This window comes from Trypanosoma cruzi, genomic scaffold, assembly GCF_000209065.1.
Source record: "Trypanosoma cruzi strain CL Brener 1047053513111 genomic scaffold, whole genome shotgun sequence".
NCBI classification, from domain to species: Eukaryota; Euglenozoa; class Kinetoplastea; order Trypanosomatida; family Trypanosomatidae; genus Trypanosoma; species Trypanosoma cruzi.
In genome coordinates, this window is record NW_001849350.1 from 54,721 (window position 1) to 82,633 (window position 27,913).

General features: G+C 47.7%; 14 protein-coding genes and 6 non-coding genes across 20 annotated transcripts, besides 39 other annotated features; all 20 read right to left on the bottom strand.

Annotated features, from left to right (window-relative positions):
* Positions 1-19,273: part of a sequence feature (heterozygous, non-Esmeraldo-like haplotype) that runs on past the window's edge.
* Positions 184-229: a sequence feature (T-rich).
* Positions 249-286: a microsatellite.
* Positions 631-703: a sequence feature (T-rich).
* Positions 737-773: a microsatellite.
* Positions 1,400-1,455: a sequence feature (T-rich).
* On the bottom strand, positions 1,905-3,689 carry Tc00.1047053503823.120 (hypothetical protein, conserved; the record flags this gene model as incomplete). The annotated part of the gene is made up of 1 exon (XM_810133.1): positions 1,905-3,689. One exon carries the CDS (start codon positions 3,687-3,689, stop codon positions 1,905-1,907), a length of 1,785 nt encoding a protein of 594 aa, XP_815226.1.
* Positions 3,698-3,813: a sequence feature (A-rich).
* Positions 3,701-3,867: a sequence feature (GA-rich).
* Positions 3,986-4,017: a sequence feature (CT-rich).
* Positions 4,230-5,282, bottom strand: Tc00.1047053503823.110 (hypothetical protein, conserved; the record flags this gene model as incomplete). The annotated part of the gene is made up of 1 exon (XM_810132.1): positions 4,230-5,282. One exon carries the CDS (start codon positions 5,280-5,282, stop codon positions 4,230-4,232), a length of 1,053 nt encoding a protein of 350 aa, XP_815225.1.
* Positions 5,524-6,759, bottom strand: Tc00.1047053503823.104 (UDP-N-acetylglucosamine--dolichyl-phosphate n- acetylglucosaminephosphotransferase, putative; the record flags this gene model as incomplete). The annotated part of the gene is made up of 1 exon (XM_810139.1): positions 5,524-6,759. The coding sequence occupies one exon, from the start codon at positions 6,757-6,759 to the stop codon at positions 5,524-5,526; it is 1,236 nt and encodes a 411-aa protein (XP_815232.1).
* Positions 6,792-6,828: a microsatellite.
* Positions 6,865-6,896: a microsatellite.
* Positions 7,155-7,194: a microsatellite.
* Tc00.1047053503823.100 (hypothetical protein, conserved) lies at positions 7,230-8,087 on the bottom strand (the record flags this gene model as incomplete). The annotated part of the gene is made up of 1 exon (XM_810131.1): positions 7,230-8,087. The coding sequence occupies one exon, from the start codon at positions 8,085-8,087 to the stop codon at positions 7,230-7,232; it is 858 nt and encodes a 285-aa protein (XP_815224.1).
* Positions 8,168-8,188: a microsatellite.
* Positions 8,349-8,368: a microsatellite.
* Positions 8,380-8,431: a microsatellite.
* Positions 8,632-10,314, bottom strand: Tc00.1047053503823.90 (hypothetical protein, conserved; the record flags this gene model as incomplete). Its single annotated transcript, XM_810130.1, has 1 exon — positions 8,632-10,314. The coding sequence occupies one exon, from the start codon at positions 10,312-10,314 to the stop codon at positions 8,632-8,634; it is 1,683 nt and encodes a 560-aa protein (XP_815223.1).
* Positions 10,923-11,396, bottom strand: Tc00.1047053503823.84 (DNA-directed RNA polymerase, putative; the record flags this gene model as incomplete). Its single annotated transcript, XM_810138.1, has 1 exon — positions 10,923-11,396. One exon carries the CDS (start codon positions 11,394-11,396, stop codon positions 10,923-10,925), a length of 474 nt encoding a protein of 157 aa, XP_815231.1.
* Positions 11,789-11,821: a microsatellite.
* Positions 11,822-11,845: a microsatellite.
* On the bottom strand, positions 11,846-12,415 carry Tc00.1047053503823.80 (hypothetical protein, conserved; the record flags this gene model as incomplete). Its single annotated transcript, XM_810129.1, has 1 exon — positions 11,846-12,415. The coding sequence occupies one exon, from the start codon at positions 12,413-12,415 to the stop codon at positions 11,846-11,848; it is 570 nt and encodes a 189-aa protein (XP_815222.1).
* Positions 12,435-12,455: a sequence feature (AT_rich).
* Positions 12,538-12,576: a sequence feature (A-rich).
* Positions 12,792-12,813: a microsatellite.
* Positions 12,916-13,434, bottom strand: Tc00.1047053503823.70 (hypothetical protein, conserved; the record flags this gene model as incomplete). Its single annotated transcript, XM_810128.1, has 1 exon — positions 12,916-13,434. The coding sequence occupies one exon, from the start codon at positions 13,432-13,434 to the stop codon at positions 12,916-12,918; it is 519 nt and encodes a 172-aa protein (XP_815221.1).
* Positions 13,502-13,535: a microsatellite.
* Positions 13,812-16,097, bottom strand: Tc00.1047053503823.60 (hypothetical protein, conserved; the record flags this gene model as incomplete). Its single annotated transcript, XM_810127.1, has 1 exon — positions 13,812-16,097. One exon carries the CDS (start codon positions 16,095-16,097, stop codon positions 13,812-13,814), a length of 2,286 nt encoding a protein of 761 aa, XP_815220.1.
* Positions 14,845-14,935: a microsatellite.
* Positions 16,248-16,271: a sequence feature (AT_rich).
* Positions 16,649-16,684: a microsatellite.
* Tc00.1047053503823.50 (hypothetical protein, conserved) lies at positions 16,876-17,973 on the bottom strand (the record flags this gene model as incomplete). Its single annotated transcript, XM_810126.1, has 1 exon — positions 16,876-17,973. One exon carries the CDS (start codon positions 17,971-17,973, stop codon positions 16,876-16,878), a length of 1,098 nt encoding a protein of 365 aa, XP_815219.1.
* Positions 18,076-18,124: a sequence feature (T-rich).
* Positions 18,207-18,249: a sequence feature (AT_rich).
* Positions 18,402-18,431: a microsatellite.
* Positions 18,599-21,766, bottom strand: Tc00.1047053503823.40 (glycosyl hydrolase-like protein, putative; the record flags this gene model as incomplete). Its single annotated transcript, XM_810125.1, has 1 exon — positions 18,599-21,766. One exon carries the CDS (start codon positions 21,764-21,766, stop codon positions 18,599-18,601), a length of 3,168 nt encoding a protein of 1,055 aa, XP_815218.1.
* Positions 19,274-19,763: a sequence feature (areas merged during assembly that could not be assigned to a particular haplotype. This can correspond to areas where the two haplotypes were merged or to regions with more than two copies in the genome that were merged during assembly.).
* Positions 19,764-27,913: a sequence feature (heterozygous, non-Esmeraldo-like haplotype).
* Positions 21,788-21,826: a sequence feature (AT_rich).
* Positions 21,901-21,925: a microsatellite.
* Positions 21,983-22,024: a sequence feature (AT_rich).
* Positions 22,119-22,182: a sequence feature (CT-rich).
* Positions 22,534-22,699: a sequence feature (T-rich).
* Positions 22,784-22,831: a microsatellite.
* Positions 22,851-22,939: a sequence feature (A-rich).
* Positions 22,982-24,412, bottom strand: Tc00.1047053503823.30 (hypothetical protein, conserved; the record flags this gene model as incomplete). Its single annotated transcript, XM_810124.1, has 1 exon — positions 22,982-24,412. The coding sequence occupies one exon, from the start codon at positions 24,410-24,412 to the stop codon at positions 22,982-22,984; it is 1,431 nt and encodes a 476-aa protein (XP_815217.1).
* Positions 23,682-23,733: a microsatellite.
* Positions 24,504-24,542: a sequence feature (T-rich).
* Tc00.1047053503823.20 (hypothetical protein, conserved) lies at positions 24,828-25,856 on the bottom strand (the record flags this gene model as incomplete). Its single annotated transcript, XM_810123.1, has 1 exon — positions 24,828-25,856. The coding sequence occupies one exon, from the start codon at positions 25,854-25,856 to the stop codon at positions 24,828-24,830; it is 1,029 nt and encodes a 342-aa protein (XP_815216.1).
* Positions 25,973-26,008: a sequence feature (AT_rich).
* On the bottom strand, positions 26,040-26,136 carry Tc00.1047053503823.16. The gene has a single exon (XR_008255217.1). It is a non-coding gene; the product is annotated as a C/D small nucleolar RNA (snoRNA), TB11C3C2 (small nucleolar RNA).
* On the bottom strand, positions 26,187-26,270 carry Tc00.1047053503823.15. Its single transcript, XR_008255216.1, has one exon. It is a non-coding gene; the product is annotated as a C/D small nucleolar RNA (snoRNA), TB11C3C1 (small nucleolar RNA).
* On the bottom strand, positions 26,306-26,384 carry Tc00.1047053503823.14. Its single transcript, XR_008255215.1, has one exon. It is a non-coding gene; the product is annotated as an H/ACA snoRNA, TC11C3H1 (small nucleolar RNA).
* Tc00.1047053503823.13 lies at positions 26,485-26,581 on the bottom strand. Its single transcript, XR_008255214.1, has one exon. It is a non-coding gene; the product is annotated as a C/D small nucleolar RNA (snoRNA), TB11C3C2 (small nucleolar RNA).
* On the bottom strand, positions 26,632-26,715 carry Tc00.1047053503823.12. Its single transcript, XR_008255213.1, has one exon. It is a non-coding gene; the product is annotated as a C/D small nucleolar RNA (snoRNA), TB11C3C1 (small nucleolar RNA).
* Positions 26,751-26,812, bottom strand: Tc00.1047053503823.11. The gene has a single exon (XR_008255212.1). It is a non-coding gene; the product is annotated as an H/ACA snoRNA, TC11C3H1 (small nucleolar RNA).
* Positions 27,066-27,913, bottom strand: Tc00.1047053503823.10 (phosphoglycerate mutase-like protein, putative; the record flags this gene model as incomplete). Its single annotated transcript, XM_810122.1, has 1 exon — positions 27,066-27,913. A coding segment is annotated over one exon (848 nt), but the record flags the coding sequence as incomplete, so codon positions are not given.

The window sequence follows — 27,913 nt, forward strand, 5'->3', positions numbered from 1 at the left end:
CCAACCCTCGTTGTTCCTTCTGAGCCTCCCCCCGTCTCACGGACTCCCTCTCTTTTCTCTTCCTGTGTGCTTTAGCTTCTCGCTACCGCCCCCCACCACCGCCACTTGCTGTTTGTTTGGCACGCAACAGTAGTATCGCATGTCGCACAGCGTAGATCCCACACGTACAGTACAAACCAAACCAAAAATAAGAAAAAAAAAGAAGAAAAATGAAAAAAATAAAATAAAATTTCCGCAGCAGAAGAGAAAAACAGAAAACAAAAAAACAAACAAACAAACAAACAAAACAAAACACCTGCCAAACAGTACGCAGGCGCACACAACTTTGTATCCCCAGGCGTGGATAAGCCACGCAAGCATGTTATCAAAACATTATACATTTCTTTTTTTTGTTTTATTTTGTTGTTTTTTCATCCTCCGTTCAATCTTGTTTTTTCCGCCTTCCTCGCGGTTCCTCTCCCTGCCTCCATGCACTTTTCCTTTTATTTCTCTCTCCCTCTCTCTTCATTTAAAGGCATTCCGTTTTTCGCTGGAATCTTGTCGCATGAACGTACTCCACAAGCAGCCCGCCAGAGAAAATTGCAGGGAGCGTTGCATAAAGCAGAACGGCAACAACAACAAACGGCAACGAAAAAAGAAAAAAAAAAGAAAACCTCAGCGCTCCAGTAAATGGAAAAAAAAAAAGTAAAGAAAAAAAAAAGAATTCGGGGGCACAAACAGAAAAGATGACAACTGCACAAAACAAAACAAAAACAAACAAACACAAAAAAAAAGGGGAAAGAGGAGGGTAAAAAAAGAAAAGAAAAGAAAGTAATGTGCGCCGGGATGCGGCCTGGTCCCCCCTATTCCCACAGACAGAGAAGGGGGCAACGGTGGGGAGATGACGGCTGGGTTCAGTGCGCCTGGCAGCCCCCGCACTCGTAGTGAAAAAATTCACCCCACGCCCATACATCAGTAAACCAATCGGTCCATTGAGGCTCGTCCTATGAAAACCGGGCGCGCTGCGGACCCCACGAAGCGGCGGTCCCTAAAAAAAAAAAAAAAGGGGGAGCCTCGCAGCCAACAAAACTCCCCCCCATGCGGAGAGTCACAGTAGTAGTGGTGGTGGTGGTGAGGGAGTGGGCGGGTGGAATGAGAAATAAAAAGAAACTGCACTCGCTGCCCTCCAAGGCGGTGTCTTTTAAGAGAAAAATCGGGCAACCGAAACTCGGGTGGGCGGGAACGTTCAAAAAAGAGGCACCATCCATCGTTGACTCCTCCTTCCCTCCCCCTCCATTCATAAATGCCGCACACTCTTCCCTCCAAAAAATTGCACCAATAAGAAAATGAATATAAAAAAAAAAAAAAACGAACCATCACATCAAAATCAAATCCTATGCACTCATATACTCATCTACACAAAAAGGAGGGGAAAAGGAAAAAAAAAAAAAAAAACACGAAAAAACCACAAGAAAACACCCACACTCAACCACACTCCCGCCGTAGAAATGTATTTCTAAAAAAAAAAAAAAAAAAAGCAGAGGAAGGTAAAAAAGCTCAACTCGCTGTTTCTCTTAATATTTTTAGTTTTCTGTTTTTGTTCTCCCATTTGTCCTTTCTATTCCCCTTTTTTATTTTGGTTGTTTTCCTTTTTGATGTCGTTGTTCTCCGCCTCTTTCTTCTTATTTGTACGTAGGATGCCTGGGATCATAATTTAGCGAGTGGGGGGTGGGTGGGAAAGAGCCATACTTCATTTGCTTCCATTCAATATAGCTGTTTATTTGCTTCTGTCCGCTTTTTCTGCCTCATCTTCATACCTACAGCAGCCCATTGGTATGAGAAAAGAGTGTACTTGCGTGACTGACATGATTAAAATTAGAACTTATTTGCAATGTGTATGGGTAATTGGGGAGTTAAGGAAAATTTTACTCCACCTCAATGCGCGCATCCCATGGGATTGTCAGCAGCGGATTGGGGGCATCCATTGCGCGTGCATAATATGCAACCTCATCGAAATTGAGACGGTGTCTTTGATGGCGTCGGCCTGGCGCCTTGGTCCCCCCGTGGGCGGTAGATGTGGAGGAATGTGAAGATAAAAGGGGGTCCACCTCCCGTTCGCACTCCTCCTGAATGACTTTCATTGCCCCATTCTTGACAAAAGGACAAATGATATCTGGGGAAGTGCACACATTTTTACCCAGCTCCCTGCCAAGAAAGCGGTTGGTCCAGTGTTTTAAAAGCCGGGAACTATCCGAGTCCGTAAAGCGATCCACAATAGCAATCTCAACCCCCGCTGACCCCGACTGGGTTAAAAGACCCTGTGAGTATGAGAGCTTTACCTCAAGAAACGTACGGCACGAGTATCCGGGGGTAAAAAGTGTGAGTGGTGTATTACCTGGAAGGACCAACTCCATCTCCGCAATTCCATGATTCTCCTCACGAGATATATTTTCATGCAGCACCTTTTCTGTCAAAACACTCCTATAATCCTGTTCCTCCGCATGCGATCTCATGGTGATGTGGCTAACAATCTGAAACTTCACTTTTGTCACACATGACCCACCTCGCGTATTGTCCACAATGGCACGAAATCGGATTTGACTCCCTCGTGTGCCGATGATCTGATGAACTATCAAAAAGACATCAACGACGCCTCTCTTGAAGACGCCATAGACGGGCACTTCAAGATGATGCTCCCAAGAAGAATTCTCCTTCAAAAAAGCGGAGGGAGAGGGGTGGGCACCGGGATTACCCTCCGTCCGCTCTAAAACGTGTTCGCATGTTCGTTTTCCCGCAATATGTTCATTTCCCCCGGGAATGATAATCCCCGAATTACCATCCGTGCCCTCGCTCCTGCTGTTTTCATGCGCAGACACGGGTGAAGGCCAATTATTCATTGTGTTTTTTAAGAAAGCCTTCGCAGTAGCATCTTGAAAAGTACTCCCCAAAAAGTTGTTGCTGCAAGAAGACCCTTCACCGCCTTGCCTACCGGGTTCCATCGCACTTTCAAGTGACACTTGATGGTCTATAAGAACCGTTTTACTGCCCGTATTGCTCTCACTCGCTTCAGTCCCGTCATCAGTTGCAACTGCCGATTTGGATGGTGTAATGAAGAAAAAACCCCTATCCATGTGTGCCTTAATCCACCGTTTTGGATTTAGCGGAGGCATCTTAAGCGAAAAGTAGACTCGGTGCTTCGCCAGGACACGTGAGCCTGCAAATAGTTTAGCCCGCACCTCATAAGACAATTTTGAGGAGCCGGTATTGCGGTGATCCACATAAGATGGAGGCAGTACATCTGGTAACCGCACAGAAAACGGGAAACTGTACGTCCCCGGCATGAGTCCTTTTGTTACAACGGTTTTGGCTCCCGAGCCTTCCATAAAATTGCCCCCATTGTCACTCCAAACATCGCTAAAATCCTCCTCGGACGCTGAGCGTGTTTCAGGGTTGGGAGGATCACCCGCCAATATAACATTCTGACGGTAAAATGTCGTGTATCGCGTCTCCGTGTCAATCCGCTTCGTCAAAGACGTACCAAACCGCGTCGTCTCCTCTCCCAAAACGCAGGCCTGCAGGGTCGTGAAATAAAGTGGTGCTTCCACAGCTATCTCGACCACACCGCGTAGTGTGTCGCCAGGGTAGTGTTGCATCCTCTCAAGAAACACAAAAAACGATGAAGTATGCTTAGTGGAATTGAAAAAGTCCATTTTCACTGTCTTTCCCTTTCGTTTTTTTTTTGTCGTTTGATTGTTTGTTGTTTGTTTTCGTCTGTCCTCTTCCTTTTTTGCTTTTCGCTGTTGTTTTACTTTTTTTTTTTTCTTCTTTTTCTTTCCCTCCCCCCTTTTTGCTCCAATTTATATTCCTTCTCTCCTGCTCCGCCTTTTTAAACCGGTGCACACGTATGCCGCAGGCGGGCCCTGGTTTTGTTGTTTGTTTATTTTGTTCGTTTCCTCCGTTCAACTGCAATGGTGCACACAAACCTGCAGATGTCAATAGCAACGGCAAGAGGAAGAGGCAGAAAAAGAAGAAGAAAAACCACACACGAAAAAAAGGATTTAACGGAAAGAACTCTGCAAGAGACACAGGAGTGCCAATCAACATCCCCCTTCCCATCAAACACATAGAGAAAAAGGAAAGAAAAAAAAACATCCTCCAAGGAATATTTCTTCTTTTGAGCGCCCGTCTCAAGAGAACCTAAAGAAGTTTCTGCCTCCGTGTGCACACGAATGTGCGTGGAGCATAATTTGTTATGTCTGCCGCAGCGTCCGTCTCTTCTTCACAGGTGGGGACGCGATGCTTTCCGTGGCGGTGGTCAACGTTTCTGTGGGTTCCATCGCCGAGGAGGCCGTTGTGGTCGGGCCCTGGCTAGACACAGACTGCTGCTCGGCACCGTGCAACGTCGCTGTGGGGGCTATCGTGTCCTCCGCGGTGCTGGTGATGAAACTCCCGTCGATGCCACTGTGCGTTGACATGCGTGCGTCCACTGCGGCAGAGGAGAATGCCGGGGTTGAAGGTGCCCCACGGCTTGGTCGAAGTGGTGTCATGCCTTCTACCGCCCCGCCAATAAGTTGCTCCCTGCGTCGCTTCATCTCCGCCGCCTGCTGGAGGACCTTCGAAAAGGATCTGCGAAGATACTCCAGTTCATTATTCACAATGTTGGTGAGTTTGATGCCAGGGATGTACACAGGGGAGCCCTCAGCCTCAAACACAGCCATGCTCCTCTGTAATTTCTGCCTCCGTATCGCCTTGATTTCCCCCACAAGGCGAATAACTTCGGCCACATGCGGTACATCCTCCGCGGCAGCGCTGTTCTCGCAGAGTTTCTTCACCACCTCAAAGAAATAGAACGGCAGTGCCTCAAAGGTTGCCTCATTCTCCTTCTCCTTCTCGACCACATTGCGGAGGTACGGTATCGTCATGAAGGGTGGCGGATTGATCGTGCATGTATCCGTTTGGCGTATGTGCAACGCGAGCCAAAGTGGCAATTCAACGGGATAATTCGGTGCGAAAGGACCATAACGCCCTCCAAACGCCGTCGACACGCGTGGCATCGTAAAACGCGGTACGATTATCACTGTCACCTCCATCGCGGCAAAAGATGCAAAGTGGTATGCAGTGAAGCTGCTGCTACCACCTCCCCTACCACCAGGAACACCACCACCAACAGCAGCAACAGCAGCGGTGTCATTGTCAAAGTGAATGCCAACGCCATTAGTTGCGGTGGCCGAAGACGCCGTGCTCATTGCGCTCCAAGAACCAAAAAAGAGAGAAGAAAAAAGAAGAAGTGAAAACACATACATGTATGCGTTTGTACCTATACGTATATACGTATATATCGAAAAAGAGAAAAAGAAAAGGTACATGTATATGTACAAAATAAACATCAAAGAGGACACAAGACAGAAACGATGCGCCCTCTTTTTCCCCCACATACCCCTCCATGGACCCATATTAGGTTCCCAGTAATGCCTCAAGATACATGTTTGCCTCATAGCGCTACTACACACACACACACACGCAAAGAGGCTATTTTTTTGCCTTCTATTGTATATGATCATACATATAGGATGCAAAAATGTACCGCACCAAAAGGCCAAAGATGCAGCAGCATACTTGCATCTTCACTACCGCATTGGTCAGGGCTCGTTCATGCATGTCTCCATAAACCCACAAAATGGCGTTCAAAAGCGTATAATTTCCGCTATTCTGCAGGACATCCTGTTTTGCATTCCAACGCGGAACCCGATGACGCGGACAAGGCACAAAATGAAACAATTGCGGAAGCGAAAGAGCAAAATTAATAAGTTGCGGAAGAAAAAACAGCATGAGGGTTTTGCCATACTGCCCTGTCACACCCGCAACAGCAAGTACAGTTCCCGCAAAGTAAGTGTAGCTATCACCCACAAAGATTCGAGCAGGGTATTGATTGTAGTGCCATAACGCTATACTTACACCTATAAACGGTGCTAAAAGTGCAATTGCCATTAATTCATGCATGGAACCACCGCCATCTGTCTCCATTTTATGAACATACATGTCTCCAGAACCATCTAATCCATCTTGAAACTCCGTCTCTAACCGTAACTGAAAAATGTTGTAAACAACACATGTGAAGGCAATGACAATGCTTTGCGCCACCTCCACTCCATTTACACCCGCAAGGATGTTGATGCTGTTTGTACAGAAAATGCATAGCAAGCCCAAATACAGCAGATAAAAGACGCCAAGATACACAAAAGATGTGGAAAAGTACGGTAGTAATGGACGTGGAACGGCAATGGACACACTCCCGTCATATGTCAACATGACTGGAAAAGTTCCAATGGCCGAGAGAAGAAGTTTATGCCGCCAGCGCACATCCAACACATCATCCACAAATCCAAGAAGCAACATCACCGTGATGGCTGTTATCGCACCGTCCAACTTGTGCATGGAGGGCCCGAACACAATTGCCAGTTCTAGCACCAACACGCACAAATACACAGCGCCTGCAAGGATGCCAAGGGACTCTGGCACAACAAGCCGCCTTTCCTCCTCCTCCAGGGCTTTGAGGGGCTTTTCTGCTATCTTCCTCCGCTTTTCCAGCGTCGTCTTGTTGATGTCGATGCCGCAAATACGACGCTCCAACAACTTCATACAAACAGGATCCATAAAACGCATGCAAATGACATAAGCCACCACGCCCGCAAAAATTATGGCGGACAGTTCAAAGCTGTGTGTGCAGAACGATTTGACAATGTTGCACAACGCAACAAAGACTGAGTTATTCGCACCCATCGACACAATACTCTCTTTAAGTACACACGCACACAGACAGACAGACAGACAGACAGAGAGAGAGAAAGAAGGAGAGAGAGAGCAAACAAAACATCATCTGCGACAAAATAAATAAATAAATAAATAATATACATAAAGTCACATGATCCAACACCTCCCTATTCATAAGGGCTCCAAACACACACAAGCAGTGCACGTGTACCGCCTAACCAAAAGCCTAACGGTTTTTCTTTCCTGTTCTCTGAACACACACACACACACAGAGAGAGAGAGAGAGTAAAAAAAAAAAACCGTCGAGGTGTACATTTTATGACGGGCACCCTTGTTCTTTGCGGTTAATCGTCATTCCTCTTTCTCCAAGTTGGAAATTCATCTATCCTCCAGGCTGCCAGCATAAAAAAAACAACAAAAAAAAAAAGAAAAAAGAAAGAAAAAGGTGCAAAAAAGCAGCAAGACATCCCCACTGCCCCTCAGTCATCCCAAATATCCGGATTACTGCTGAAAAGCGCCCCGCCACGAGGCCTCTTTTTATTCGTCACTCTATTCTTGCATTTGGCGGCGGCATGTGTTTTATTTTCTTTTATTTTTGGCCAAGCGAAGTCTTCCTCCCCCTCCCCCTCTGAAGAAGAAGACATTTCTTCTTTGCCCGCCACGCTAGAAACCTCCCTATCATAGACACCCTCACTCGATGTAAACTCAACATCCTCCTCATCCCACTCCCTCACATTATCATCCGATGTCAACTCCGTCCTTCTCATTCTCGCAGCCGAACGACCGCTCAATTCTCCACGTGCCATCTGACGCATTGCCCAGAACTGCTGCGACCGTGCCGGTGTGAGGCGCGCAAGAAATGCAGCGGTCTGCCGCAGCACCTCCGCCGAAACCGAAGGATCCTCCTCGCCCTCTTCAAGCGGCATCGCTGAAAGATCCATTGACCCCAACACACATGGCTTCACTGTGCTGGTCTTTCTCGTGTCAGCAGGGACACGTTTCCCGCTGCGTGTGGTTTTTGTCGCCATCGGAGAAGATTTTTTGCTTTTAATCCTCGTAGTCGATGCATTTTCTCCCTTTTTCATGGCTTCTGACAGCCCTCCTTCTGTCTCACGGGCAGCGATGGCATCGCCATTCGTCGTGGTGGCGACCGCCAGATCGGCAAGAAACAACGCGGCCGTTTCTTCTTCCGTCATACGTGTCTTCCTTCCTTTTTGTGGGTGCCGCGTCGTCGTGGGGGACGTCGCGGCCATGACTTCCACCACCTCTTCCTTCTCCTTCTTCCCCTCTGGCTTGCAACGTTTCCGCCGCTGCATGGACAGAGTGCGTTGCCCCATTCAAACACACACACACACACAGCCAGAGAAACCCTACATGTCACCGTACAGAAAGGGATGACGTAAAGGTGCCGTCATGCAAAAAAAAAAAAAAAAAAAAAGACTCAGAGACTAAAAAAAGCAACTCCATGTTTGCACACGAGTTTCTCTTCTATTGAAGACGCACTGGTCCATTTCTTTCCCACGTAACCGATTTATACATACAAACACTGTGGTGAAAATGCATTTGGTGTACAGTGAAACTAAAACACAAGTTTTAAGAACAACAACAACAACAACAAGGACCAAATAAACATATATACATTCACACATAAACATGCACATCAACATACATAGATGCACACTTCTAAATAGGATCCCCCATCCATTCTATCCTCCAGGCATTCATTCATACGGTTTTTCCACTCGTGTTTTTTTTTTTTTCGTTTCGTCTTTGTGTATTCATGCATAAGTACATTTACGCACACGTAGTAGATATGATGTAGAAATAAATTTGTACTCGCGTATTTTTTTCCCTTTTCATCCATTCGCTTCAATGGCCATTTTATTTCTTTTCTGCCTTCCGCTTCTTCCTGTTCTTCTTCTTAAGAATAATGAGAGCCTGTCGTGTAAACATGGCTCGAATTGCAGACTGAATCTGCGAAACGGCGTCGTATTCCAGGTTTGCCTGAGCTTCCGCTGCCGTCCTTTCCGCTTCCTCCTGGTTTCGTTCCTCATCTCTCTGTGACTTAAGCTGCAGCTCAAATTCCTTGTCCTTCAATGCCTTTTGCAACCGCTCCGCACACTGTTGCCGCATCTGTTCAACGTCAATCTTGCGTGCCTCAACCCGCTTAATCTCAGTCTGGTTCTTTTTCTCCCACTGGCTCGCAAGTTCATCCATCGCCTCGGTACGCTCTATGAGGTGCTCCTTGAAGTCCGCATGCGCCCGACTCTCCATTTGTTCCTCCTGCTCCAATCCACGTATTTGTTCAAGCACCACGCGCTCCTCATCCCGGGCAGCACGTTGCCTCGCCTCATTCAAAGCCTCTACCTCGGCACGTACCACCTCACTCTGCTCCTTTACATGCTTCTTTTCCAGTCTTACCTTGACCTTCAGTTCGGCGATGCGTTGGCGACGTTCGGCTATATCCTTCTCCTTCAGCACCTTCTCAGCCTTGAGGTCGTACTGAAGCTGCTTCACATTCTGATTCATTTCCTTTTCCTTGAGAAGTAGCTCATCGGCCCAGCGTTGAGCATTCTGCTCGTCTGAAATTAACTTGGCGAAGCGTTCAAAGAACGATGTTAGAGGGATACGAGGCCCTGTGGGACCTCGTACACTTCGCTTCATTTGAATGGTGCTACCAAAGCGATTTTTCACGAGAGACATCGTAGCCTCCCTTGACTCCGTCCCTATACTCTCCGAGACACCGGAGCGCTTGCGCCTACTGTTGGGGCGTGGCAATCCTCCTTGTGCAACAGCCGCCTTCGCAGCGTTGTATCCTGATGTCAGTTCCCTTATAAGAGCCTGCAGCAATTGAATCAACTCGGACCTCTCATTTCCAATCTTTTTCCAGTTGTCCACATCATTGGGATTATCTTTAAGTTGAATAAAAAGTGCCTTATTGTGCTCACGCAGTCGTCGCGATGTCTGCCTTAATTCCTCCATAACAGCCGCCCGCTCCGTGTCTTGAACGGCGGCAAAGCAACTCGGGTCCAGCTCCGGTTCATTAGGACTTGGCCTCGCCTTTTTCGCCCGACGCAGCAGCTCTCCGTAGCGCAACTCCAGCCGTTGCTGCTCCTCCACCAAATCCGCCACGGTGGGTCGCCCGGTACGTTGTGTGCTTGCAACAGCCAACAACGCCGAGTTAAGCTCAGAAACTGTCCTGGTTGACATCTCCTCTTTCCTGGCAACCATCACCGCCGCCTTACGCGGTGTGAAAGAAGAGGACTTGTTCCGACCGGCATCCCCTACATTTGTGGTGCTGCCAATCGCGGGAAAAAATGGACGAGTGGCCCCCTCGTCGGGTGCCGTTGTATCCAAAAGACCCAGCAGCTCCAACCGCTCAATGGCCTTCTCCAAAACAGACACCACGCGGTTCGTGGAGAGAAACTCAAGCGGGAGGGACTCGATTTCGCATTCATGTGAACTTTGCTGGGTGGTGCCAAAGAGATGCATGGTTCTATCAATGATGGTGGTCTCACTTGGCTGCTTCAGAGCCGCCAGCTGCGGCGTGCCCTCACTGCTCATAATTCCCTCGTGCCCGTTTGTTTCTCCCTTCCCAACGCTATTATCCTTCGCAAACGGACACAAGCCGCGTCTCGTGAGAACACGTTATTGTAATCTACAAATATACCTGTAGAACTGGAGAAAAAGTGGGCCCAACACACACACATACAGACACACATAGCGAGAGAGAGAGAAAAAAAGAGACATGCGCACCTTGACACGTAAGAGAGAACAACGTGCGCTAATGAGAATGAGAAGGGAAGAATATTAAAAAGAAAAGTAAAGAAGGCGGTTCGAAATATCATCCAGAGAAATATTGGCCCGTGTAAAACTCACTCAGAAATAAGTACCATACACACAGAGAAACACCGGCGATTTATAAATTTTACGTAACACGCATCAAACTCCAATGGGAGTAGAGAAGCGAAGGGAAGCGTGTGGAGGCAATCTTCCCTCTCTTCATCGGAATCCCACACACTCCGTCTTATTCGTAGCAAAAACACACGCACAAAAACAAACAGACGGGCAGAAATGCATACAGAAAAACCGTCAATAATAATAATCATCATAAAAGCCGTATGGAAGAACAAAAACAAAAGGGTTAAATGCAAATAAATGAAGATAAAAGGTTACGAATTGAGTTGCCACTCCGCATTACACGTTATGCACTGATAAAATATTGTCTGCCCCTCATCTGCGCTTCGTATTTGACGTGCAAACACTTTACACTGGCGGTGTACACCACATGTGCCACAAAATGCCTCCTCCAAGACGCGGTTGTCAACATGTTTGCTGCCGACCGTCGTTCCTACGGTTGTGCCTGCCTTTGCCCGTGCCATCATCACCTCAGCCTGCGCGGCACGAACCTCCTTCGGCGTAAACAGCAACGCAGCAGTGGTGTTGTTGCTTGCGCTGCATGTGGACGTTTCATAAACACCATCGCCGCTGTTGTTGTTGTTTTGTCGGTGGTACGTTCCACATTGCTGACAACACATCACTGGTGGCAGTGACGTTAAACTCTTCTGCTGCGGCATCCACGCCCCGCAAACGGCGCAGTACATGGAGCCCATGCTGAGAAAACGGGCAGTAGTCGATGCAGACATGTCCCTTCTCGATCTTCCTCTCGTTATATTTGGACGTCTGTGCGTGTGTGTGTGTGTGTTTTGGTCTTTAAGTCGGCCACCCTGTTCTCCCCACGCCCCCCTACACCACCACGCAGAGAAAATGAAGGAGAAAGAAAGAGGCTGAACTCAGACGCACACACACAAGAAAAAAAAAAAAAAAGAAGGGGAGAGGTTTGGCAAGGCTCAAAACTCAGCAGTACAAATGGCGATTATTTCTCCGGTACGCGCTGTAAAATGCATGGAATCGCACACACCCAACAAATAGCATCGCCATCATCTTTCATCATCATCACAAATACAAGCAAAGCAGTACAAGCAGCAACAAAAAAGAGGAAAAAAAAAAATACGAAAAACTAAAACGCAAAAAGAAAAAAGGAAAGGAAAGGAAAGGAGAGGAAAGGAAAAAAGGTACACGGAAGAAGAAAAAATCACATGGAAACCAGAAAATGAATAAAGCTAAATATCGAGGCAATCACCATGACACCTTGATACGCCAAACGCACACGAGAGTCCATCTCAAGTGCACCCAATTTTTTCCACGCTGTTGTGGCATCAACTAAAAAGTCCCCCCTCCTAAAAATCCAATAGTCATACGCCAGTTCCAACAAACCGGCAATACCCATCAACCAACCGCCCATCAACAGGCAGTGAAGCAACGCAAAGCAGCGAATACTCAGTTCCGCAATGATCAGCGGGTTGAGTTGCTGCTCAAGCTCCATGGCGTTGTTCATTTTATCCGCGTAATCCGTGACAGAGGAAATATGAAAAATGGACAACAACAAGGCGGCCACCTGCAGCAAAAACGCCAATACCCACGTTACGATATTGTGAACAAAATGTCCCAAAAAAACCATCAGAAAGCAGAAGTGCATAAAGGCAAAGAATGCCGCCTGTCTTATTTTCCATGTGGTGTGTGGGCGATGGCGTTCGGTTATCAAGACATGCACCCAGTCTATCTGCATCGCCACCGCCTCGCGAAACCTATGAGTTTCGTCCATGTGTTGAATTCCTCTTTTGATTTATTTATTTATTTTTTTTCTTAGTTTTAATTGCTCCTTTCTTGATCCCCGTTTTCTACGTGACCTCCCAGGCCTGACTTCTTCTTCTAACCCCGTTTCCCTTTTTTTCTTTTTCTCTCTTTGTGTTTTTTTTTTTTTTTGTGTGTGTGTTCGGTGTGGTTTCGCTCCCTCCCGTCTCCACACTACAAGAAGCACGTCACAAAAGTACCTCCGCCGTCAGAACGGGGGAGAAGGGGGAAAAGAAAACAAAGGCGGCCAATGTGCTCAAAAAGGCAGAAGATCACAACGTGTCATCATCCGCATGAATCAAAAAGGCTCGAACTGGTAAACCACAAATAAGAGTGAACATTGCCTCCACACACACACACACACACACAGCGAGAGAGAAGGGAAAAAAGACAGTCAGAGACAAAAAACACACACACACACAAAAAAAAAAAGACGCAACTCCCCACCTCCGCAGCGGCGCCACTTAACGGCTACTTTTTTTTGCGGACCATTTGCCTCCAACTCTCCGGGTATTGCGAGGGGTTTGTGTGGTGCAGCGGCGTGACGACGGTGGGCCCCCGCGGCATCCACAGCCAATTGGCGGGGGTATTTGCCTTGTGCCAACGGACCAAGAACCGTCGCTTTGCCCGGTGGTTCTGCTTGAAGAGATTCAGTGGAAACTTCGGCTCAACGTCGCCGAGTACCGGCATGAGCGGGTGCTGCGACCACTCGCGGTGCATGTCGCGAATGCGATTAAACTCCTCCGTCTTGCCGTCCAGCGTCTCTCGCATCATCCAATCGCGCAACTGGTCGAGGTGGTCGTATGTGAGGCGCACAGGACGTGGCAGCCACTCCACCGGCCCCTTGTCGTACCACGCCACATTGTCGCTCGGCTTCGAGCGCATCTTGTTGTTACGCCCAAAGCCAGTCCGTTTGGGCTTCGGGTGTGTTGTGCCTAAAATAGAAAAGCGCTCCGGCGTGGCCGTCAGCGCAGCAATTGTGCGGCGCATGCGACCCGCTAAAAAATAAAAAAAAATAGACAAATAGCTACTAGCGGACAATGGCGCACAAACGGCAAAAATAAAATAAAATAAAAAAAGAGAAAAAAAAAAGATCCACTCAAACCGCCCACGCACTCGCATTCATGCACAACCCCTTTTTTGAACATGTGTCATGTGAGCTCCACGCCATTCCTCCAGGAGACGGGCGGAAGGGTAAAGAGAGAGGAAGAGGGTGGAGAGGCGGACAGTGTTGCCACCACAACAGCCCACAACGACAACAGCAACGATATAAAAGAAAAGCACACATGTTTTGGCCGTATCGCACAGTTATCACCAGCACTTTAAAGCGGCAGTAGCAGCGGTACTTCACCACACGGCTTCCTTCTCTAATAAAAGAGCTTCTCACGCCTTTGGCGTAAAAATAAACAAATATCTGCTCGACCTGCATCGCGTGCCCTCCGAAATAGCCATGCCCACACACGCTGGTCTAATATAACACTACTAAACCCATGCGCCGTTCCCCCTTCTTCGTCCGACTCATCTAATTTGTGCAGTAGACGCTGCACTTCCTCCCACATCTCCACCTGTGGAAGGAGCATCAACACCACACTGTACGCATTCCCAAAGCCTGTTGGCTGGTTCAGCACACTCCGTACCATCTCTTGCAGAAGACGCAGCGCATCTTTTTGTAGTGCGGCAGCGTCATTTAAATCCATCGCATCCCCGTTGACCCCCTCAGGGCTGCTGATCGTGCGCAGTAAAGGGGACAACAGGACCATAGCACTCGCCGCACTGTACAAAGGCAACTGTAACAATGTGGCTTCTTCACGTTGTTCCTTCGGTTGTTTTTTCTGGGCCTCTTCCATACGAATCAGAAGCTCAGTCATCACTCGAACCATCAACGTATACCGCTCTGTTGCAGGCACTGTCGACGCTGCCACGACACCCACTATGGTCTCCATCACCAACGCCAGGAAGCACTGTTGATCTTCCATGTTGCTAATGGAGGTCTCAAGGCCTTGCGCCACCACTCCGCCTAAAAGGAAAAATTCCTCCAATTCGGATGCAACGTTTTCTCCATGATGGCACCGACGGCAAATATCAAGGTGCACTCGCATCCATTCAACCTCGACTTTTGAGAAGCGATGGTTTCCCGTGGAATTGTCGTCTTTGGGAATGAGCGCAGGATCCTCCAGTACTAAAGCAGCGTACACGGACGCATCTGCAAGCGTGGATGCTTCATTCTGAAGTAAATTCCTCAGTATGTCATCCAATGTTTTCTGCCGCCTCGACTCCGGCCATGACGTTGAGGATGAAACATCCATAGAGTCAAGGGCCCTAAGTTTGTCGTTTGAGAAGGATGATGGCAATTTATCCTCATCCCCATCGTGCTCTTTGCAGTTCATGCCTCCTTCACGCTCATCATTATCATCACCATCATCATTGTCCTCAACATTATTGTTACTATCAATATTACTACTATCGGCATCATCCCCATCCTCATTGTCATGGGCAACGTTAAATGAGGAACAAATATGGCGGTGCAGCAACATTTCGCTTTGATATGCCAGTCTGCCATAGTACAGAGCGGAAATAAACTCATTTGAAAAACGGCACAGTAATTCTTCATCGGACTGACTGTGACACCAAAAAGTTTTTTTTAGTTTCCAACCCGACGTCGACTCGCCCGCAGTTGACGGCGCAACAAAAAGCATGCAGAACATCAACTGCAGTTCAATAAGGAGCCTCACCTCCTTGGCCTCCGCTGCACATTGTACAAGAGCAAGAAGAAGCCCTGTGTATTCCTCTAAAACCGCTGCGGTGGATTTATCTCTGCCATCCAAAGTCGTGTCACGGGAGGAAGACGATGACGACAAAGGGGAAGGAGTAGAAGACGAAACGGAGGCAGCATCAGAGCAAGGACAACAGCAAAGACGGCCAAACAGATCCAACACCATTTCATCATGGCGCGCCTCCCGCAACGATTGTTCCCAGCCCATCTCTGCTTCATGACTTCTCTCCAAAGGAAGAAGACCCAATTCCACTAAACACTCCCAGAGAGGAATGTAAAGTTCTTTAAAAAGATACCGCACGTACGGCGATGAGTTCACCAATTGAACCGCATGTGTCTCCTCTCCACCCTCCGCATCCGAAGAGCCAATAGAAGCTGCAGTTTTTGCCTCGGTTGTGGCTAATGCTGTAGGGCCAGCCCTCACAAACGTCCCTCCAAGAAGAGCCTCGTGTGCCCTCGTCAAACTCAAATTGCTTGACGGCAACACGGACTGCAAAAAATCAATAAATAACCGCACATCATGCAGCACGGCAGTAGGAAAGGGTATTCGACGCTCTCGCGCGCACTTTCTCAGCCAATCCAACGCGTATGGAAACGCCCCTAGACGAATATTCTTCGAGATGGCTCCGTATATTAACTCATCGGTCAACACGAATCCCTGAAGCGCCTCGAGTCCCTTCAGGCTTCTGTTCCAAGCGTCTATCTCGTCTGCCACGTGTGGAGTCAGCGGGTTCCCGCGGAGTATGCGGTCACAGCACGCATCACCCTCCTTTCCACTCTGCTCCTGCTGCCGCTTTCTCACCTGCAGCTGAACGTCGGCAGCGCGCTTCAAAATGTGCTTCCGCGTGTTGAAGTACGTCTCCGCGGTGCGGCTCTTCATTGAAAGAAACTTCTCCTGCTTGAACGGAACCGGTTTAAAGGACGGCACTGGCCGTGGCGCCGCCAGCCGCCCTGCTGCATGGGCCTGCGTTGCCGCGTGCAGCGCTGCAGTCGCCGCCAAACCTCCCCGCCGCACCGTGTCTAAAGTTAGAAAAAAAAAATTATAATAAATAAACAAAAACTGCTTCTCAATCCTTCACCGTCGGCCACAGCTGCCAACTATGGAAGGAATGACAAACTGGGAAATGAAACAAACAAACAAAAAAAAAAGGGGGGGGGGAAAGTGTGAAGTGAAAAAAAAGAGAAAACGACAAAACCTCAAAATGCTCACTCCATAATAATAATAATAATCTTCGGCGGAGAAACACGTACACACCAGGTGTGGCAGAGACCCAAAAATAGGAAAAAGGGAACGTGTGTTTCTGTGCGTGTGTGCGTGTGATATTCCACATAATACACCCGCCACCCCTCAAATATGGGGGGAAATGTCAAACAATAAGCGGAGCATTCCAACTGTACATGAGCGCCTCCCTCCTGCTGTTGGTGCTGCCGTTTTTTTTTTTTCTTCTCTTTTTTTTTTTTTTTTTTATCCTACACGGAGTAGGCGTGCTGAAAATAAAAAACAAAAAGAAGAAAAACCAGACAAGCACACCGACACAAAAACCCAAACACCCTGAATAATTTTTACCATCTCAAACATAAAATGTACATACATGGCAAAAATAAAAAAACTGGAATAAGGCAAAGTGATAAAAACCCTTTTCATCAAATTCATTCCTTCACTCCTGCGTATGCAAGAGGGAAGCCAGCAGGCTAAGACACGGCAAGGACGACGGCGAATCAGAAACAACGGAAAGAAGAAAACCCAAAGCACCGCTAGAAGAAGAAACAACCTGCTGCTTCTGCTGCTGCTGTTGTCCTTCTTTTTGTTGCTGAAGTTGTCGCCTGAGCTCTTCCGCCTCGGTACGCCTCGTCTGACGCCTTCTCTGACGTTTGCCCTCAATGATAGACAGCATACTGGCCTCTCGATCAACAAGTCGCTGATATAATTCAGAAGATATGTAATTCCCATGTGCCCGTATGCATGTTGTGCAACTGGAATTCATCTCTAAAGAGTCCAGAAATACCCTTAACGCAAAATCCTCCGTGATGCCATTCCACCGTATATCTAAGACCTCGAGTTGTGTGTTATCCGCCACTTCAGCAGTGAGACGTGAGTTCAATGTCAACTCCTCCAGTAGCAAACTCCGTACACCCACCGTCCCCAAACGACATTCAGAAAGATCAACATGCCGCAGTGAACTTCGAGGATGAAATATCATCCTCCCCAACCACATGACATGCGAGTCTGTGATGTGGCTTCCCGAGAGGTCAACAAACTCTAATTTTGCCATGGGCTTCAAGTCATCCGTAGAGGAGTTCGTCGCCTGATTAACAACCTCATCTGCTGCAGATGCCGCACCTTTTACAACTGTGGCTTTGTTTTCCTCTGACGACCATTTGCAGCCTTTTCCAACACCGCATGAATACTCCACAAGTTCCAGCAGATGCCTCATATAATGAGCGGGTAACCGCAGGTTACCTCCCGCAAGCAGGGTATACAATGGTAGGTGATAAAGGCACGCAAGAAATTTGGCAAATAATACCTCTGAAACCGTCTTTGCGGTCACATTGACAAAGACAACGCTACGGATAGTACTATTCCGCAGCAACGCGTCTAACATGCCGGGGGATGTGATCAACTCTGGACACATGTGCAGAGTACATAGCGTCGGATCATTGCTACGGATGCGATGTAGAAGCTTGGCTGTGATCATCTCATGCAGACGACGTGCGGAAGGCGCTTTCTCCACACGTTTCTGCTGTACGTCACACATAACTCCAGCAAGACTCCTGTGCCTGTGTTGTATTCCTCTTCTTTTCCTTTTCTTCCCACTTCTTTCCCCCCCCCTCTCTACACACACAGACACATACACACTAAAAAAAAAAAAAAAAAAAGAGGGGAAAAGAACAAAGAAAAAAAAAAAATAGACAGATTGAAATATCACTTCCTGTGCACCGTCAATCGTCAACACCTGTGCGTGATGCCACCACAAAACGACGGGAAGCCAAAAATAAAAAATAATAAATAAAAAAAGGAAAATAATTTTTAACAAATCACAATAAAAGTCATAACACATCTTTCCTCGGCTTCTGGCGCATGCCCGTACGCTTGTGCATTTATTTCTTCCTGCGTTTGTTTAGGAGGGTAAAACCAAAAAAAAAAAAAAAGGTAGGGCTCCCCTCTTCCACATGGCAGGCACATATAAAATAAAATAAAAATAAAACAAAATAAGAAAAGAAGGAAATGCAGATAAAATAATGGCAATGATAATGAACACTCAACACAAGAGGGGTACGCGAAAGAAGCAGAAAGAGATGTTTTTTTTTGCGTGTGTGGGTGGGTGTTTATGTGGAAGGGGTGTAAAGGGGAAAAAATCTTCCGTGTTTCATCCTTGTGTCTCAAGGCCATGAGTCGTGTGAGAAATTCAATTTTAGGTGAACTTCCCCCACCGGCCGTGAGGAGCCTCGGCTGTCGGCACCATTCCCGTGGCAATCCCCAGCCAGCAGTGGCAGCGCCACACCAGAAACCTCCAATAATGACGGCTTGCTCCCACCTAGCGAAAGCGTCATTCTCTGATCGTCCACCAGAGACTCAACAAGCGTCACGTGCTTCTTCTCCTCAGGCGTGGCAAACATGAAACGCAGACGCGTCAAGAGAAATGATTCTCCATCTGTCACGTCTGTCGTGCTACTCCGAAGCACGTGGAGTACATCACAGCATGACGAGTTTGCAATGGCTCTCCACCTCAGAACAAGGTCACCTTTCCCTGGAAAAAGAACGCACTCCAAGGCAAGGGCACAGAATGCGTGATAGTTGGCATTGCGGCCATGATAATTGATGTGTCGACTACCGTCATCTACAAATAAATCGCCCTGCGCAAGAATTTGATCGCTAATTCCACTGCCCCCGTATTCTCCTCCTCCCGAGAAAAACGGTTCCAAACGTGGGAGCGTCACCGTTAGAGTGTAGTTCGCCGCGTCGTGCGTGCTGCGCATCCCACTCGTGTTCGTAAATGTAGGAAGAACGGTTCCTACCCGCTGAAAAAGCGGTGTGATCTCCTCCTCCGGCAGGTGTGAATATGAAATGTTCTTTGAAACCCGCAATGTCGTTCCCGCCGCCACAAATTCGCCCGACCAAAAATTATATAAATCCTCCTGCGGTATCTGAACTGTGTGCAGCACATCCCTCGTTCCCACTGAAGTTAACACCGGTGCCACAAAGAGGTGTGGACCGAGAAAAAACCGTTGGCCCAGCATCGTCGGCTCAACGTACGCAAGAGGGTCCTGCGGGTAAACAAAGAAAAGAGGACGAATGATTAACTCGCCATCCAAATGGGCTCTCCAAAAAAGTGTGTACAAATATGGCAAAAGAGCGTAACGGAACTGCACGGCGTCACGAATGCGGGCGCGCACATGGGGCACCAAACGCCACACTTCACGTAACGGTGCGTTCTCGTTGGCATCCGTGCAAAAAAGCGGGTAAAACACAGCGAGTTGATACCACCGCACTAATAACTCTTCCTCAACGTTCTGAAAGTAAAATCCTCCAACGTCGGCACCGACAAAAGAAATGCCTGCAATGCTATGCGCCAGACACAGCTCTACGCTGGAACGCAGATGTTCCCAGGAAGCCGCGTTGTACCCCAGACGCACCGCTGCGTGACGCTGTGTTCCAGCAAAGTAGGACTGTGTAATGAGAAATGGCCGGCGGTAGAATTGTGTTCGTCGCAGTTGGCCACCGTAAGCGGCCATGGCGTGCAGCATGCCATACAGGTTATGAATAACTTCATGCGGAACGGCCCCACGGTGCCCCGCGTCCATCGGAAGCGTTCCCCGCACTCCACCCTGCAAAAAGGGCTCATTTTCCTCCAATGAAAAAAAAGTGTGGTTTGTGGAACCAAGAAAACGCTTGTACTTCATCAGACCACCGTACCAGTGCCGTGCACGGGAGTCGAGAAAGTCAATCCATACGTTTGCACCAGACTCAGAAAATCCTATAAAAATCTCGTCTGAATCCGCATTTGTTCTGACAAAGTACTCGTGTCGCTTTCCCTCAATGTAAAGCGAAAAGCGTGGATCCACCTGTACATATGGCACCGTGGAAAGAACCATAAATCTTCCACCATGACGCCAGAGCTCATCCTGTAATTTCACAGGGTTCGAGAAACGTGTCAAGTTCCACGTGAAAATTCGTTTACCGCGCATGTAATGCAAGCCAATGCCCAGTGTGTCAACTGGTATTTGTGCCTGTAAGAAGGCAGCGCTCACATTCAGCAGTTCATCCATTTTCCCGTACCCACGGTGTGCATGATGGTAGCCCAATGCAAAGAGCGGCGGCATCATTGGAAACCCCGTCAAAGTGTAATACTGCAAAAGAACATCCTCGGCTGTGGGTCCCGGCAACAGATACACACGAGTCGCACCGGCTGTGCTCCTAAAGGATAGGGTCGTTTCTCCGCCAACGCCTCCTGTAGCCGTACGCACGTGTAATGGGGAACCATTTAGCCAAAGAATGCCTATTGCACGTCGTCGCTGTCCATACAACGACTTTTTACCGTAACGAATTGGCGCTCGTCCAATACCGTACAAAAGTGGAACGGAACCATGCATCCTTGTCCCCGATAAGAGTGTCTGATTTAAGTGAAACTGGTTAAAGAGACGATACTCACCGTCGTCTGGTAGACGAAGTCCCGACGCATGGGATAATGGAAGTCCAAAAAAACGCATTTTATACTCCGGATTAAAAGAAAAGTTAGCATCCAAACCACTCGATAATTCGTCTTGCGTAGCCGTCATGCGTAGAGAGATGCCTACAAAAAACTCCCCGGAATCCCATACCAGGCGTGATTTTCCTTCCGCATCCCCACGACAACGTAGACGGCATCGCAGTGACGGTGACGCCGTGGGAGAGGCGCACCACCGCATTCCCTTCTCTTCTCCCTCTTCCTTTTCCTCCTCCACAATACTCCGTAAAGTGCTAGGACCAACTTGCACGTCTGTCTCATCCATTAAAACCTCCTCCGGGAAAAACGATGCGGCCGACTGATGTGGCATGAGTCCAACAATAGGATGTGCACTGTCGTCACATGGCCCTTTCCTCACCTTCCCTTCGCCTCCTCCATGGACTCTCTGTCGGCAATTCGGTCTAAATAACCGCACTCGCATCAATACATCCCCTTCATTGGCCTCATTTGGTCCATCAGCCACCAGTTTGCATGTTTGAGTGGAGTACAAGGCATCCAAATCGTGGCGTTGGTGGGGCCACAGCAGACCTTCCTGGGGGGCATCAGTGGGAATGTTTAAAGGAACATCTGTCATCACATTTGTAGGGCGCCGCACTCGCTGTGGCTCCCGTCCTACCTCCCGCAACGTTGCCGTTGCCGGAGAAGAAGGCCCCATCTCGACGGCTCCTTTGCCAGCAAAGTAAAAATAGTGTGGCAGCGTAAAAAAGGGTCCGTTGAACAAAACGATAAAAGTCAGGAGCAGCAACGCAAAAATAAAAACGCGTAAAGTCCATCGAAATCTGCGACGTGTCCCACGTCGAAATATCGCCCCACGCCGCCTCATCTTCTCTACTGCGCTCTCTCCAAAAATAAATAAATAAATATATTTTTATATTTATATTTACTTCTTCTCTCCTTCTCACCCTCCCTCTATTTATCACCTGAGCGCTAATTATGCGTGCTGCCCCGGAGGAAGAAACACACACACACACACACACACACATATGTATAGAGAAAGAACAAAAACAAAAAAGAGAAAAAGAAACACTGCCACGGTGCCAAAAAAAAAAAAAAAAAAAGAATAATTAATAATTAATAATAAGAGGACTCCGCATATGTTATGCACACAAGAAAGAAACGGATATGAGGAAGAAAAAAAAAGCGGGTTAAATGTCATGAAACGGCAGAAGCAACAGGAAAAAAAAAAAAAAAACAAGAAAAAAAAAGAAAGAAAGAAGGAAAGAAAGAAAGAAGGAAAGAGGCATTATACGCTCTTTTTTTTTTTTTTGTCGTTGTTTTTCTTTTTCTTCGTTCAGCGTGTCCATTCTATTATATATCACACACATGCCATACATCTTCTCTTTCATTATATTTGTTTCCATTGACTTGCAACCCACGGCACCCAAGTGGTACGAGCAGGCCACAGAGAAACTCCTCCATTCCTCACAAAAACAGTGCACACAAGCGCAGAAAACGCATACGGTCCGTCCACAAACACACACACACAAAAAAAAGAAAAGAAAAAAGGAAGGCGAAGGGGTATTGCGATAGTCACGCGCGTCCGTCTAAAGAGGCGGGCAGCGACCTCCAAAAACAAAAGTCAGCGACGGCAAAACGAACGAACGAACAAAAAAAAGAAAAAAGAGAAGACAGCAGCGCAGCCAAATGTCAAGAAGCAAATAAAACCTAAAAAAGAAACAAAAAGAAAAAAAAAAATTCAAATACACATGCAAACTACACCAAAACGCAACAAACGTAAAAAAAAAAAAGAAAAAAAGGCCGTATCGCACAAATAAGTCGCCGTATGTCAGCCGCATTAATCCCGTCACATCAATATCCCTCTCTCCCTCACCCTCTCACTATACATACATACATACATGCGTATAACACACCTACACATAAATAAATAATATAAATAAAACGCGTACTTTTTTCTTTTTTCTTTTTTTTTTCTTGTGTGTGTGTATTACTATTATTCCTTTTCCGTTTATTTCTTTCTTTTTTTTCTTTTTTTTTTCCTCATTATGGAGCTGTAGCCATCGTTTCCCATTATTGACATTCATGCCGCATCTTCCGTCCGATTAAATTCCGCATCTAAAATATCCCGCATTTTTTGCATCTCAGTCTTGAAGTCCTCCACTTCCTGCCGTGCGTAGTTGATAATATTTTTCACACCGTACTGTTTACGCAGCTCCTGAACACGCGACTGTTGCTCAATATCCTCCAACCGCAAATGCTTAAACTGAGAATTAAATGGCTGTTTTTTCTCCACCTTCGGTTCTTCAGTTGTAGAGGCGGTACCACTCAGATGACCACGCAACTTCGGAAAATTTGACGTGCCATCGCAAGCGTCACCATCTGAGTCTACCGGCTCACGATTATTCCTAGCCGACAACGATCGAATTGTTAAAGCATGCGTACAAGCAAGAGGAGGCACAATGTTTTCATCCGGCCATTTCGAATAATGCGATAAGTGATCCAGCCCACCAACGCCAGGTGCCAAAGCTCCACTGCAAGCCACTTGTTGTCGCGGCTGCATGGGCGAAAGAAAACTCCCCGAATGCGCCTCTTGAGATTTATTGCATGAAAGCGATGTCAAGGGCGGACACGGTATCGGTGGCTTTAATGGCGCAGACACATCCGTTGTCCCTGAAGCATTCCACAGCGGCTGCACGCTTTTCATTTTTAAAGTTCTCAACGATAAACGTGGCTTCGTTGCGCTCGTAATGACAGTCTGTCGGTCCACATTATCACCTTGTGCCGTCGCCGTCGCCGTTGTTGTTGTTGTTGTCGTTGCCCCTGCTGCCGCCGTGTTTGTGATAGATGTGTCTTTTGGTACCGCCGCCTCGTTACTGTTTTTTTGCGTGGGAACGTTTTTTCTTAGAACGTGTTCTTGTGTGCCGTCGCGTTGCCCCGAGACGGTGTCGAAGCCGTTCCTCTTTTTCGCCTTCCGCTGGTCGCTGCGCAGCTCCACTTTTCGCATAGCGCCGATCTCGCCGCTCACCCCGCATTTACTCATCGCAGACTCCACCGCCGCCAGCTGGCACATGAGGAACGAGAACAACGCACCGACACCCTGCAGCTCGAAGGTGTGACTGGCGAGTGTCGGGTGCCGCCGCATCGACTCCTCCCACGCCTGTGGGAACTTTGTCCCGCTCTTTACGCCGTCCACAAACAACGCCACTACAGCTCTGGCAAACCACTGCAGCATCTGCCCCAGCTCCGAGTGCTCACCGGCGGCGACAAAACTACTCTCCACGAGAGATTGTGAGGGGCATCCCTGCGAGACCAAAAAACTGCTGGCTTCGGCGCAGACGGAGTCCCTCCCAAAAAAATTACGCCCACAGGGGCGATTCTCCGCGCTGCTGAGTCCCTCCAAGTTGGTGATAATTTTTTGCATCTGCTCCGACGTCAGCGCAGCGGGAAGGGCAGACTCTGAGAGACCAATGCTCTCCACTCTTTTGGATAGAAAAGCCAGCGGCACTGACATCCCTCCCCCTCCCACACACACACACACAGAGAGAGAGAGACAAATCAAACACACAATGGAGTAAACTGTAATCCACTAAATAGTTCGCATCAAATAAACAAGAAAAAAAGAAAAAAAAAAGAGAAAAGAAGCCAGCATTGTGTTCAATGAAAAGGGGAAATGCAGAATTAATGAGATGCCATGATGAGTTTTATTATTATTAATACCATGTTGAAGTTTTAATAAACACCGTGACATCACAAACCGACTGCAATGCACCGCAGGAAAAGGAAAAGATACACAGAGCAGACAGACGACAAAAATAAATACACACGTCATACGGTTTGCTGAAGGCATAATGCTACATTGGGAAGATTAGTCAATCCACATGCATGCTCCCTTTCACTTCTCACTCTATTCCCCTCGTTCTCCGCATCTACATGCCACTGGAGAAGGAACTGACAAACGGTTTCTTGCCATGAAGAGCTTCTATCTCTTTGGCGTCTACAAAACGCTTCAAAGCAGCTGTGTCGGTATCGTACATCGGCTCAAACTCATCTATACATGAATGACTCACGACTTTGCCAAGATACTTGGTCCCACTTCCCACAGGAGTTTTAATAGGAGGCAAACTCACCTGCTCGACGCCGCTGCGGTTCCATGCACCACGTAAAGTAGAAAATTTCCATACATTCTTTTCCTCTTCATTTTTATCTCCTGCACAATTTAAGTGGCTCTTCTTAAAATCACCATCCGTGATCGTAGTAGCCACCATTCCATCTTTCCTTCCGTCGTTTACAGTTTTTTTCAACTTCTCCCGCATCCTCCGTCCGTGTTGCGAACGCAAGGCAGCCCCACTATTAATCCGAATGTCATTTTCAACACTCGTCCCGTAAACAGTCACGGTCGAGCATGGAATCACGGGGCGCCTGTAGATGCCACTCACACACGTCGTTGAGATCAAATGGTGCAATTTCTCTGTCGCCTCCTTGTAGTTCTGTTTTTGCTTGGACTGCCGTCTTTCCAATTCCTCCTGAAGCCGATCCTGAAGCATTTTATTGGCCGTTTCCTGCACATGCGACGAGGCCCTCACAGTTTGCTCAATGTAGATTTTCCTGGCGTAGAAGTCATCTATGTGGCATCGCACATAGTACCCGCGAAAACATGCCTGGATGCGTGTGGCGTAGTACTCATAGACAGCTCTTTCATGTGAAGCCTCTGCCTCCTCCCGAAGCTCCGCCACACGCTTGCGATGCATGTGACCACGATACATCCGCTGCAGACAGACCACGGCACTCCGCAACACGCGATACGACCGACGATCACGCCACATGCGATAGAATGACTGTATCGTAATCGCCGCAGACAATTCTACATGCTGCAATGAAGACGCATGGGCCATCGCCTCCATGAGTGAAGCGACCAGTTGTGGTCGCAGTGGTTGAAGGTAAGCACAAGTATTCATTTTCTCCTGTACAGATCTTAACAAAACGCAAAAAATAAAAATAAAAAGACATCACGCCATCAGCAGACACAAATACACATAGAAAAAAAATATATAACACTTTTCCTGTGTATTCCATAATATATATATATATACATATTAAAAATTATTATCAAAGGAGCCGCAAGAATTGATATCGCCGTGTCAGCATGCCGTCTATAATCAATTGGGCCATGGCATCGTCGCCAGAACCTACAATCATAAGGGAGTACGTCTCACAGCATATTATTGTCTCATCACATGGCACCTCAGGGGTCAGAAGAAGGAAGCCGCAGCGCGGGGGGCGCAAGCTCAGAGAATGGATTAACCATGCAGGCGTCATTGAGTAATGCATCTCTCGCCGGAGTTGCAGTAGTAATGGAAGTTCTCTCATCACCGCAGGACACCCGCACACAGTCTGGAACGCAACATCTTGGCTCTCTCAGGTCCACGCAGGAGACCGAATGTATACACTCACCGGTGGGATTGTTCAACGAGAGCCTTTGGTAGCAGAACCGCGGAGATGACAGCAAGGAAAGAGAAGAGAAAGGAAAAAAGGCAAACATGAAAAATTATTATCAAAGGAGCCACAATGATTGATATCGCCGTGTCAGCATGCCGTCTATAATCAATTGGGCCATGGCATCGTCGCCAGAACCTACAATCATAAGGGAGTACGTCTCACAGCATATTATTGTCTCATCACATGGCACCTCAGGGGTCAGAAGAAGGAAGCCGCAGCGCGGGGGGCGCAAGCTCAGAGAATGGATTAACCATGCAGGCGTCATTGAGTAATGCATCTCTCGCCGGAGTTGCAGTAGTAATGGAAGTTCTCTCATCACCGCAGGACACCCGCACACAGTCTGGAACGCAACATCTTGGCTCTCTCAGGTCCACGCAGAAGACCGAATGGATACACTCACCGGTGAGATTATTCAGTAAGACAGGGATTCGATGCGCCACAAGTGGTGTCTAGCCTACATGTGAAATCATGCATCACAGAAGCACTTGGAAACAAAGTAAAAGAAAAAAAAATCAACCATAAATAAATAAATGTGTACATCGCCTTTAAGACGCAACTACAACAAAATACGCCAGTTAAAATAAAATAAAAGGCAAATGCCCTCACGCGGTGGCAAGCAATAAAGAAAAAAGTTAAAAAAATTCCCACTTTTGACCTCAAAAATATATTTAAGAAACGTTACGTGTCGTTATTTGGTCGACGGGAAGATGCCCTGCCGAGCCCAGACACGAAAGCCGAACATGTCCATTTCCCGAAATGATAATGCTCGTTATACTACAGTGAGACAATGAAATCCGTAGCCACGCCTCCGGCGGAAGCTGAAGTGCCCGGCACACCAAGTACCGAATCACATTGGCATGACCAACAATGATTTCCACGGAGGATTCATCCGCGGTGGGCCGATGGAAATACTTTTCAAAGACCCCCTCCACAGCCCGCATGTCTTTATATGATGCATATTTGTTACGGAACACAGGCTCCGGATCACATGGGAATCGTTCACGCAATGCGGCATCCGTTGCCAACCGCCTGCGCACATGTGACGGGAACGCCTCCAAAATCAATTTTGCCGTCTGCTGAGCACGTGTCATGTCTGAAACGTGAATGAATTTTGGCTCTGTCGCAATCAAGAAACCTCCCATATGATTTTCCCCCAACGCCGCACCCGCCACGCCACCCGAAGATGAGGCATCACTCGCCAAATAATCCGCGGCACAATCCTTCGCCCTCACCATTTTATTTCCGCTCTGCACAAACGCCTTCCACAAATATTCGCCAGTGCGTCTAGCCTGCACCTCCCCAAGCAACGTCAAAGTGCGGACACGGTCATCATTTGAACTCTCGTTCTGGTACTGTCCATGACGAATCAAAATAATCTGCCGCTGAAACGAACGATGACGATCAGCACGAATGCCACGCACGCCAGGGCGATCCCAATCGCTCACCCACGGCACACCCCAGGTCTTTACATACTCCAATTCCTCCTTTGGTAGGCGGAGACAAACTCTCAGGAGTA